Source organism: Heteronotia binoei, chromosome 7 (assembly GCF_032191835.1).
Source record: "Heteronotia binoei isolate CCM8104 ecotype False Entrance Well chromosome 7, APGP_CSIRO_Hbin_v1, whole genome shotgun sequence".
NCBI lineage: Eukaryota > Metazoa > Chordata > Lepidosauria > Squamata > Gekkonidae > Heteronotia > Heteronotia binoei.
Window position 1 is genome coordinate 14,048,762 of NC_083229.1, and position 12,730 is coordinate 14,061,491.

The following is a 12,730-nucleotide window of genomic DNA, read 5'->3' on the forward strand; positions in this document are numbered from 1 at the left end:
CAAAAGTGGAGTTTTCATGAGTCAGAAGACAAAAAAAGTTTTCTACTCTTTGTCTACAGTTTTTCAGGAATGATCCTTTGGGTGAGGGCTACAATCCCAGAGAATTCTATATCAACTGGATGTGGTGAGTTAATTCTGGGAAATTATTGTGCCTTTAGAATACAAACACTTTCTCTTATTTTGTGGAAATGTGTGATACTGGCTCCTTTGTATGATGCGTACAGTCCTTGAGAATTTCATCCTGATTGATTAACAGGGGTAGAAAATCCGAGAGGGCGTCTATAGAGAAAGAGTTGTTGTGTAAATTCCTGTCTTCATGTATGTTTTGCAAACCGTTTCTGTCCTAGAAATAGCTTTTGTGGTCATAATAGAAGAAGTGGATTTTTGAATATTTATTGATTCTTTGAATATTTAGAATATTTTATTTATTCTTTGAATATTTTATTTATTAATTGAATATTTAGAAAATATTTATAAGTTTCACCATTTCAATCTTAATTCAATCATATATTTCTTCAAATGATCCGATGTTTATGGCAAAATTATTTGCTCATTTCCTTGAAATAAAACATTACCTTTCTTGTCTCTTCTCTCCTGCTAGGACTGTCTATAAAACAAAAGGCCGAGATTGCCTGCAATGGCCAATTTCAGCAAGACATCCGTGTCTTCTGTGAATTATGGACCACAATGTGCTGCTATGTACAATAATACTCTGTCATCGACTCACAATATTTCCAACAGTGGACCAGAGGAGAATTCCAGTTCTGATTTTATCTTCATGTTATATAGTTGCATCTTCGCGTTATATATTTGCATCATTGGACTTGTGGGGAATGGAATTGTCATCTACCTTCTCGGTTTCCGCATTAAATGGAGCCATTTCACTATTTACATCCTGAACCTGGCTGTTGCTGACTTTGGGAATCTTCTGTTCCTTAATCTGAGTGTTATTTTAATACTGACGAACACAGGAAGCGAACATGGGTTTACAGCTGTTTCATGGTTTGCCTTATTCATGTATACTGCGAGTCAACTTCTATTGACCGCCATCAGCATTGACAGGTGTGCCTCTGTCCTCTTCCCCATCTGGTATCGATGCCGTCCGCCACCACACCTGTCCACCATGGTGTCTGCCCTGTTGTGGGTTCTCTCCTTCCTGTCCTCCGGCAGTGGAATAATTTTGCAGCATTTTGGGGCATACGGGACATTTCATTTTACATTTATTGCAGGTTCTGCTGTTTTCTTCCCTCTGATCATTATCTCCACCATGATTCTGTTGTTCAAAGTGTACTGTATATCGCAGCAGCCTCAGAGAGGAAGAGTTCTAACCATCGTGTTAATTACTCTCCTTTTCTACTTAATCTTTGCTTTCCCCACGAATGCTATTTACACACTCAATTATTTTGCTGATTATAACTACGTCCATCTAGAAATATATGGCGACTTAGGCGCCTGCCTCAACAGCTGTGTCAACCCGGTGATCTATTTCCTGGTTGGGAGGAAGGAGATGGGTCAACAAAGGCAGAGCCTGAAGGTTCTACTCCAAAGGGCTTTCCAGGAGGAGGAAGAGCAGACAGAGCAACAGGAACAGGGCAACACAACCCAGACATCAATCTGATACCACCATCATATCAAAATGCATCTTGCTTTGCTGAAAAAATTGCAATTGTCACCCTCTGACCTTGTCCCTCCCACATGCCATAAATCTCAGAGCTCCTTTGGTTCACAAGACCTCATCCAGCCAGAGGAAAACTGAGGATTTGTCTTGTACAAAGTCAGTACACCGTGATCCGGAGGATGCACAATCTATTGCATCTCCAGAGATGATGGTTTCATATCCATGCTTTTTCATGTGCATTCTTATTTCATGTATCCGATTCAGTTTTGAAGTTTGCTTTTGTAGTGCATTGAGCATAAACGCTTCCCAATAAACGGCTTAATTTGTATCAGTAACATTTTGGATTCTGTGCCTTCCTAGTGACAAGCAGGTACCCACCAGAGTAGAAGTCACCCACAGGAAAAGAGACCTCCTCCTTAACATGACCAAATCAATAAGGATGATGTGCAATGAATTGCATCTCCTGCCCACACCCAAATTCACGTGAAATCAGTGTCCCAGGAATCCATGTCCCATGAAAATACTCATTCAAGAATTGATCCTGCAACTCTTTAAGATCCCTCTCACACAGTCCATAGGAAGCAAACGTTATTCTTAGAACTATAAATTGGCTAATCTATGCTGCGCTAAAAAGTGCAGAGATGGAATGGCTCAGTGGTAGAGCATCTGCTTGGCACGCACAAGCTATGAGGCTCACCTCCAGGCATCACTAGGCAACAGGTGATGGGAATCAGGTAGGAGGTGATGGGAAAGATCTCAGCCCTGGATACCATCACCACCATGCAGAAGCATGAGGCCCACTGCCAGTCTGAGTAGGCAAAATTAACTTTGAAGGACCGATCATTTGATTCAATATAAGGCAGCTTCATATACGTATCCATGTGTCCTGCACAATACAGACCTGCCTAATCACCTAATCAAATTCTTAATCAACAGGATGACTTCACCTTCTACCCTTCTACACGGCTGGAAGCAACTGAATTATCCAAAGTTTCAGATTTCTTAAACTGGCTACAAAGACATCTGACCAGATTGGTGTAGAGCAGGGGTGGCCAACGGTAGCTCTCCAGATGTTTTCGCCTACAACTCACATTAGCCCCAGCCATTGGCCATGCTGGCTGGGGCTGATGGGAGTTGCAGGCAAAAAACATCTGAAGAGCTACCGTTGGCCACCCCTGGTGTAGAGGTTAAGAGTGGCAGACTCTAATCTGGAGAACAGGTTTGATTCCCCACTCCTCCACGTGAAGCCTGCTGGTAACCTTGGGACAGTCACAGTCCTCTCAGAGCTCTCTCATCCCCATCTACCTCACAGGGTGTCTGTTGTGAGAAGTGGAAGCGAAGGAGATTGCAAGCTGCTCTGAGACTCTAAGTGAAGAGCAGGTTATGAATCCAACTTCTCCTCCTCTTCCTTCTCCTCCTTCTCCTCCTCTTCCTCCTCCCCCCCCCTCTAAATGAATGAGTTCTATGCTGTAGCAAGGACTATTCATACTTTTCAGATGTGTAGGGTTTCCTAATTATTACCTACCAATTATAATAAGCAGGACTATTTATCTCACTGCAGTTCCCATGAGCCTTTGGGGATCGCGGCCAGTAGAAGCGAGAGCATCGTGGATGCTGTGATATCACTCACCCAGAAGGAATATTGAAAGGCAACCTGTGGCTACCAACATGTGAGCATTCCCACCTCCCCCATTGTCTCACAACGACAACCCTAGGCTGGCATTGTGGGATGGGCCCAAGGTCACCCAGTGAGCTCCCATGGGACAATTGATTTCTCTATTGTTTATTTATTTAGATTCTTTATCATCTACCTTTCTCACTGGCATTCAAGGCAGAATACAAAGAGTGAATCAATACAATCAAAAGGACGGGGCATTTGGCAAGCCATGGCCTAAGATTTGGGTGTAGAACGAACCTGAAATCTAAAATAGAGGACTGAAGAAAAGCCTGAGTGCTAACTTGTCACTTCAAATGATCCGCAGTTGCTTAACTGATGGAGAGCCAGTTTGGTGTAGGGGTTAAGTGTGCGGACTCTTATCTGGGAGAACTGGGTTTGATTCCCCGCTCCTCCACTTGCACCTGCTAGCATGGCCTTGTTCAAATGAATGTCCCAAGGGGAAAATAAGAAATATCTTCCCAACAGTAAGAAAAAGCTCAGAGAATTACCCGGGGCTCTCGGTGTGCCTTCTGCAACTCTTCATTATGCACCAAAAACAGGGATGGGAGGGAGGATATTAGATAGTTGGCTGGAGAGTGCAGGAAGTGGGGGTCCTTCGGATACCCTGACTCAAAGCAGTCTTGAAGGTGAGAAGCAGCACTGTGAATTGTACCCAGAAAGAAATGGACGATGGGCAACCAACCCTTAGAATTGTAGAATCAGGGGCCATACAGACCATCTAGTAGGGAAGGTTGACTCTCCAGATGTTTTTTTGCCTACATCTCCCATCAGCCCCAGCCATTGGCCATGCTGGCTGGGGCTGATGGGAGTTGTAGGCAAAAAAACATCTGGAGAGCCAACGTTCCCTACCCCTTAGTCCAACCCCCTGCTCCATGCAGGATCCGCCTAAAGCATCTCCAAGAAATAAACATCCAGCTGCATTTTGAAGACTGCCAATGAACGGGAGCTCACCACCTTCCTAGGCAGCTGTTCCTCCTCTGAACTACTCTGACTGTAATTCCCCACCCCACCCCACGCCTAATATCCAGCCGGTACCTTTCTGCTTGTAATTTGAGCCCATTGCTTCTGGTCCTATCCTCAGCTGCCAAGTGGGAACAGCTCCTTGCCCTCCTCTAAATGACAGCCCTTCAAATACCTAAGGAGAGCAATCATGACCTCAGTGAAGTACAATGCCACAGAGTCCACCTTCCAAAGCATCCCTTTATTCCTGAGGAGCTGATCTTTCACCAGAGTGCTATGGTCCCTGTATCCACCCCTAACTCTATGTCATCCCCAGGAAAACAGTGTCGGGGAGTGGGACATCACATTGCTGAGGACTTCTTTTCAGAAAAATAATAACTCCGAAGAACGCAATATGGTCTTGTCACAGACTACAGCGGGGTCCAGCACACAAATAGGTCCTAAATTCTCTCACTTATGTCATTAGCACTTCTGTCTCTTTAGTACCTTTGTGGGTTCAGTGGTCCAGCAGATATGAATTCCTCTGAGGAAGGTCTCTCCAGGCCCGGCACATGAGGTTCTTGTGCCTCAGGCAGAACCCCAGCATGCCCACCCCAACCTTGGGAGCAAACTATTTCTGCATGCGTGGCGCTATGACATCACTTATAAGTGACCTCATTGCACTGGACACAGTGCCTTCTCCTGCCCAGCGTGCTCCGAGTTCAGAGTGCGCTGGGCAGGGGAATTCACATTCTTCCTGGGCCCAGAAAGAACACTGGGCTCCTACTCTCATCCAGCGTGCTCTGAGTTTGGACTACGCTGGGTGGGAGAAGCTGTGTTCTTTCTCAGCATTGAGGGATCGGGGGAGCTTCTCCAACCCCTCAGAGTCAAGAAAGGCTCAGGGACGGAGTGAGCAGGGACGAGGAGGGGGTGCTCACCCCGCCCAAGCTCCTGCCGAGAGCTGGTGCCCCAGGCAGACGCCTAGTTCACCAATTCCCACGTGCCGGCCCTGGGTCTCTCTATGCCTCCAGAACTCCTATGGGCTTTCAACCTTCTCCTCCTCTTTCAACAGCAGATTCATGTAAAAGGCATTACTGTTGTTTCATCGGCTTGTGATCAGCATACGACTCAACGCAACCACTTTATGCATCATGAGAAGAAGCCTGCTGATCATATAACATTGATAGCGAGTGCAACATGGCGTGTTCTTTGCTTTTCTTTTGGTGTTGCAAACTGCTGTGAGCTTTTGAGGAAGAAGAAGGAAAAAAAAAAAAACAGCACAAAAGGGACTGAATAAATACAGTAGATAAACTCTGCTAGGAGCTCTCAGAATCCTGCAAGTTATTCCGAATTCTTCTACTCAGCAGTCAGTTTGTTGAGAACTATAAAAGTATCATGTTTCCCACTAATTTTTCAGGAAGGAGATGCAAACAAACAATTCTATTTGTACCAGTTCCGTGGATGGAGACAGATAAGGAAAAGAGTTATAACGATATAATATTCTCACATGCACATTTATCTATCCGGGTATTACTTCTAAGATGTTTCCCCTGATATTAATGTCACATAGTGGGGAATCAGGAACTCACAGTCTGCTGATCATCATCTTCTGCAAAACATACAGAAAGAGACCCATCTTGTTGCTTGTTCATTCCCATCTCTGTCTCTCTGTCCTGAAGTTCTTGGAGAACTTCCTTCAAGAACACAATTGCAGCTTTGGAGCCTCTTGAACAGCTGACACTGGATCCACTGCAGATAAGGTAAGGTGAAGATATCCCCGTGACCACTCTTTTGTTTGACTTAAGAAAAAATGGCACCAGCTACATGGCTTTTTAACTTATGAAAAGAGATTAATTAATTGGGAAATCAATTAACATCATGAAGAAGGGAGGGGAAATCCAGGTGAGTAGCTGAGTTGGTCATAAAGATGCTATTGCATTACAGAGAGCCAGTCTGATGTAATAGTTAAGAGGGTCAGCACAACGACCCGAGTCAGCAGGGCCCACAAACAGGTAGTTGTCCAAATAATGAACGACGTCCTGTAAACTCACTTTCTCGTGCACAGCCCATTCCAAAAAGGTGCTGAAACACTCGAAAGCGGCACATGATACAGAGCAACCCATAGGCAATGCCCTGTCCATGTAAAATTGCCCTGCAAACGAAAAACCCAGCAGCTCAAAATCATCCAGGTGGACAGGGAGAAGGCGAAATGCCGACTTGATATCGCATTTCGCCAACTCAGCCCCCTGACCACAGCATCGCACGATGCACACGGCCTGATCAAATGAGGTGTACCTAACGGAACATAGCTCCTCGGGTATGCCATCATTGACAGAAGAACCCCTGGGGTAAGAAAGATGGTGAATCAAACGAAATTCACCAGGTGCTTTCTTTGGCATGACTCCCAACGGGGAAACCCTAAGATTCAACACAGGAGGACTGGCGAAAGGGCCCAAAATCCTGCCCTACGCCAGCTCCTTAGCAATTTTTGCTTCCACTATATGCTTTAAACCCACAACTGACTTAAGGTTCCTGGACCAAGTTGGTACTCGAGAACCTTGAAAAGGAATTCTAAAACCCAACGTAAAACCGTTCAACAAATAACAACTGTCCTCCCTACGTGGGTACCTACGAAGCCACTTCTCAAGAGGCCCCACCTTTATCGGGCTGGGACCACTTTCCAGTTTGAGAAGGACCCCCGCCTGATCTTTTCTGGCCCTTATGTGGTCGAACTCTAGGGCAGTTGTTGAAGGAATGTGGGCCAGCACACAGGGGGCATTCGTGCTTAAAGTGGCAGTCTTTACGACTGCACGCCCCCTGGGACCCATACTCCCAGCAAAGCAAGCAGGATTGAACCACCTGCCCTGCAACCCTGCGGGAGGAGGAGGATGCACCAGAAGGCGAAGAGGAAGCCCTAGTCACTAGGTGACCACTGTCAGATTGGTCCCCCAAATTGGGCCGAGCAGGTGACATCACCTGCAGCCACAACTGTTGGTGAATCCGATCCCAAGGGAGTGAAGGGTACAAAGCGGCCCTCATCCTGAACTCCTGGTCATATTGGATCCAGGCCGGGCCGCTGAACATCGTATACCCCTTGTATATGATGTCCATATATTGAATCAACGCGGCGGCCCGCCAGGGCTGCGCACGTGCTATCACTCCCGCATATATGAAAAACCCCGGGAGCCAATTGGCCCAGGTCTGATCAACCTTCCTCTTCCTGAGCTTCTCCTTCTCTTTATCGTCCAGCTCCTCCTTGTCCTTCTTCTCCAATTCCCTAAATAAAAGGGAGAATACGTCCACATATTCCCCTTTTAAGATTTTCTCTCTCGTGGCAGGCAGCAGGTGATCACCCAGCGGCAAAGCCACCTCCCTAAAAGGCATAGCACTAAAGGGGACCGCCCCATATGGAGATGGGAAACCCCAACCTCTAGGCCAAGTCGCTGCGGATCCCTGCTGACCCACCCCGGGCCAATTACCAAATGGACCAAACTGACTCTGTGGCTACATCCAGTTGCTCTGCTGCTCTAAGCCTGGAGTAGAAGGAGCCCCAGCACCGCCCAACGGAGCACCCGCCCCACCAGGACCAGCAGACCCCCAAGCCCCCCAAGGCCACACAGGCCCAGGATGAGGCAAAGAGCCGTCCCCAGACTTACCAGCCGATAAAGCAGGCACCAAAGCTGATCCAGTACCACCTGCACCGGACGACGTGCCCGCACCAACATCAGAGCCAGCAGGCCCCACAGCTCCTCCAGCAGCAACTGCAGCAGATCTGCCCTCCAAAAGAGATAAGCGGGTCAATATATCTGCCTGCAAAGCACGCTTGGACAACCGACCCTTCTTGGGCAACTGAGAAGGTGGAAACCCCGATGCCTGCTCAAGTGCCCGCAGCCTCTGAAAAATGGCTGCATTAACTTCATCGTCCCCTTCATCGTCCGAAGACGAAGGGGGGGGGGCTTAGAAGGAGGCTTAGGAGCCTTAGGGGCAGGCTGTTTCCCTTTTGATTTTCCACTGCCTTTGCGACCCGACATGTTCGCTAAAGAGCACAGCAAACAGCAGACTTTCTTTAACTAGCTTAGCCAAGCCTAAGGCCAGCAAAAGAATAAAAAGGGGGAAAACAGCCCTCAAAATGGCCACCACCCCAGTGAACTCTAAAATGGCCGTCACCTAAACACCTCGTAAAATGGCTGCCCGAAGAGCAAGGGTGTGATGAAGAAGAAGCAAGGCCAAAATGGCCCCCAAGCACCAGGGAGACGTACAGCACCTCAAAATGGCCGCCCCAAGCACACGGCTTAAGGGAGAAGAAGCAAGGCTAAAAATGGCTGCCCAGCCTCAGGGAGAAGTACTCTTACCAGCACCCCTGAACTTCAGCCTCTCAAAACAGCTGCCCAGCCCCGCTGTTCCCCACAGTCTTGGTCAAATGGCCACCCCGTCCCCTGACAGCACCACAGTCCTGAATAAGACACCTAAAAAAAGTCTGCTGTGAAAACGTTGAGAAAGCAACGTCACCCCAGAGTCAAAAACGACTGGTGCTTGCACAGGGGACCTTTCCTTTCCTCCCCTCCAAGTGCTAACCAGGGCTGACCCTGCCTAGCTTCCAAAACTGGGCTAGTCTGTTAGCCAGTGTGAAAAGAGGGGGGGGGGATCCCAATGGACTGCTCTTTACCCCCAAAAGGCGATGTTCCTATAGTCAAAAACGACTGGTGCTTGCACAGGGGACCTTTCCTTTCCTCCCCTCCAAGTGCTAACCAGGGCTGACCCTGCCTAGCTTCCAAAACTGGGCTACTCTGTTAGCCAGTGTGAAAAGAGGGGGGGGATCCCAATGGACTGCTCTTTACCCCCAAAAGGTGATGTTCCTATAGCCCCTGTGCAAAACCAACCCAGAAGAACACCCAGCAACAGCCCACAAGACAAACTTTCTCCAGGGCACACAGCAAGCCCTGGTAATCAAACTGTTTAAAGGAAGAATGCTCCCTCGACGCGCTCAGCTCTGCTCAGTCGATCCACCCGATGCTCCACAAACGGCCCAGACAGCCCCGACGCGTCAGGAGCTCACATACAAGCTCCAAGCCTTCCAAAAACGCCGGGAAGACTGCCGCGGCGTCGAATGGGGCATCAGCAACAGCACTAGAAGCGTGCCGAAGATTCCGCTCTCCCTCCAGGGGGGGCAAAACTTCCCCCTCAGCCACGCTGCGATGCAGTGGGCTTCAGGAGGCTTCATTCCCACCGAAGCGGCTCAGGGCGGCTTACAACATACAAAATCTAACATAAAGTTTGGTTTTAAAAATACATCAATTTTCAACAATTTAAAACAGTAAAATAGTAAAACATATGGAACAAACGATCGGCCAAAGTGCTACACTACAACCTTCCATAAAGTTTCCAATGTCAGTTAGTTATAGGCCAGCCGGAAGAGGGCTGTCTTACAGGCCCTGCGGAACTGCCCAAGGTCCCGCAGGGCCCTCACCTCTTCCGGCAGCTGGTTCCACCAGCAAGGAGCCATTACCGAAAAGGTAAAAGCACTCTGACCTCAACCCCTCCTTCTACCCTGGGGGATGGGCCTATATCAGGGGTGGCCAACGGTAGCTCTTCAGATGTTTTTTGCCTACAACTCCCATCAGCCCCAGCCAGCATGGCCAAGGGCTGGGACTGATGGGAGTCGTAGGCAAAAAAGCATCTGGAGAGCTACCATTGGCCACCCCTGGCCTATAGGAGTGCCTGCCTGCCTGGGGCCACCATTCCCCTACCCCTAACCTGGCCCTAGGCGGTCACTGCAACCTTTTTCCTACTCTTGTTGCCTTGTGTGTTGGCTGCTGGCTGGCCCCTGGCTGGCTTGGTGTCTCTGGGCATCATGGCATGCTAGGAAACAGTCTCACATTGGGCTACTGAGGTTCCCTCCCCAACACTTCCCTTGGCACAGTCTGGAGGCCGCTGTCTCCTCAGAGGCATGTGAAGGACGACACCAGGTAAGACCCTGGATGCATATTTATTTGGTAATTTTTTTCTATTGAGTTGCCCCCTGTTGTTAACATCACATACTGAGAACTCAGCAACTCAGAGTACAAAAATAACCACACCCCAGATGGTAATCATCTTCTGCAGAAAATAAAGGGAAATAAGAAGCCCACACAGCTGGTTCCTTGTTCATTGCCCATCTCAGTGCCCTGAAGGTCTACTTTCAAAGCTTCCTTGAAGGACACCTTTAAGGCTTTGGAGTCATCTTGAACAGTTGACGTTGGGGTCATTCCAGAAGAGGTAAGTATGAGATATCCTTATGGCCACTTTTTTGCCTGTCTTTAGAATCATTGGCATTAACTACATAGCTTTTTAACTTATAAAGCAGAGATGTGATCTATTGGAAATCAATTAACGCCATGAGGAGTCAAGAGAAGGGAAAGCTGCCATGGAAGTGGAGTGGCTAACAAGACAACAGATGGGGGGAGGGTGCAGGGGTAGACAACAGAGTTGTGGGGAGTGGAGGCAGGGGATCAAGGATGGGATGGATAGGCATTATGGAGAACTAGCATGATGTAATGGTTGAACGTGTTAGATTGTGACCTGGATGTGGGTTTTGTATCCCACCTTCTTCTCCACATGAGGCCTGGCTGGGTGGCCTTGGGCCACTCACAGTTATCTCAGAACTCTTTCAGCCTTACCTGCCTAACAAGTTGTTGGTTATGGGTAGAGGAAGGAATGGTGATTGTAAGCTGCTTTGAGATAAGGTGCAACAAAGTGGAATATGGAAATTTTGTCTTCTTCTATGGCTACGCCTGTAGCTGCCACAACTCCCTTTGGGTGAAGAAGTACTTACTTTTATCAGTTCTAACCTGACTGCTCAGCAATTTCAATGAATGTCCACGAGTTCTTGTATTGTGAGAAATGGAGAAAAGTAGTTCTTTCTCTACCTTCTCTGTCCCATGCATAATCTTGTAAACCTCTTGTAAACCTTCACTACTGAGTGTGTCCTCAACTGGGAATTGCTTTAGAGATACACAGTAGACTCATAGTTTTATTTGCTCATGCTTCTGGACTGCCTGTTTATTTGTTTACACAGTCGGTATGATTTTTGCATACATTCTTCTGATGGTTTTGTATCCATGCTTTTTCATTTGTATTCTTAATTCACATATCTGATTCAGTTTTGCAGTTTGCTTTTGTAGTGTATGGAGCATATATAAACTGCTTAATGCCTGTCAGTAGGAAGACACAGAGTCCAAAATGTTTCTGATATGCATTAAGCAGTTTATATATGCTTCCCTGTTGTGAGGAGAGGAAGGGAAGGAGATTGTACGCCACTCTGAGATTCCGAGTGAAGGGTGGGGTATAAATCCAACTCCTACTACGGCCTTTTTTCTTTGTTTCTTTTTGAAGGAATACACAGTTCCCACTGACTTGGCATCAGGGAGTGTGTCCTGATATGCAGATGAGTTCCAGCTGGGCTTTTTCTATAAAAAAAGCCCTGTGTGAAACACTAGTGATGTCAGGGGGTGTGGCCTAGGTGGGGTAGATTGTAAGCCACTCTGAGACTCCAAGTGAAGGGTGGGGTATAAATCCAACTCCTATTCTTACTCATAGCTCTTTTTTTTTTTTGAGCAGGAATGCACAGGAACGCAGTCCTAGCTGGCTTGGCATCAGGGGTGTGGGCTAATATGCAAATGAGTCCCTGCTGGGATTTTTCTAGAAAAAAAAGCCTTGCTCCTACTCCTCGCCCTCGCCCTCTTCCTCCTCCATATTAATGAGTTCTATGCAAATCTTTCAAATGTGTAGTTTCCCCTAACTATTGCATACCAGTATGATAAACAGAATTATTCATCTCAACTCCTGGAAGACTCTGGGAAGCGGAGCCTGTAGTAGGAGGACATCATGGATCCTGTGAAAGTGGTCACATGCCTCACAAAACACCTTCCACTAGGGCTGTCAATCCCCAGTTGGGGGCAGGGGACCCCCTGTTTTGAAGCCCTCCTCCCACTTCAGGGTCATTAGAAAGTAGAGGGAGGGGGAAAATATCTGCTGGACACTCCATCATTCCCTACGGAGACCTATTCCCATAGGGTATAATGGAGAATTGATCTCCAGCTATCAGAATCATAGAGTTGGAAGGTGCCTCTAGGTTCATCTAGTCCAACCCCCTGCACAATGCAGGAAACTCACAAACACCTCCCCCGAAATTCACAGGATCTGGAGCTCTGGGAGGGCTACTCTTTGTGGTAGAGGCCCTAAATTTGCAGCACAGCATCTGGTGCCTCCCCCCAAATACTCTCCAAGTTTTTTTTAAAGAAAAAGATTGTACCAGGGAGTCCAATTCTGTGAGCCCCAGAAGAGAGGGCATTTAAAAGGAGCATGGTCCCTTTGAATGTGATGGCCAGAACTCCCTTTGGAGTTCAATTATGCTTGTCACAATCTTGGTTCTGGCTCCACCACCAATGTCTCCAGGCTCCACCCCAAAGTCCCCAGATATTTCTTGAATTGGACTTGGCAACCCTAATTCTCACAAT

The 12,730-nt window shown here is 47.5% G+C and overlaps 1 protein-coding gene across 1 annotated transcript; it reads left to right on the forward strand.

Annotated features, from left to right (window-relative positions):
* The first annotated feature begins 637 nt into the window (after nucleotides 1-637).
* LOC132574871 (mas-related G-protein coupled receptor member H-like) lies at nucleotides 638-1,618 on the forward strand. Its single transcript, XM_060243102.1, has one exon. It carries the CDS (start codon nucleotides 638-640, stop codon nucleotides 1,616-1,618), a length of 981 nt encoding a protein of 326 aa, XP_060099085.1.
* The last annotated feature ends 11,112 nt before the right edge of the window (nucleotides 1,619-12,730 follow it).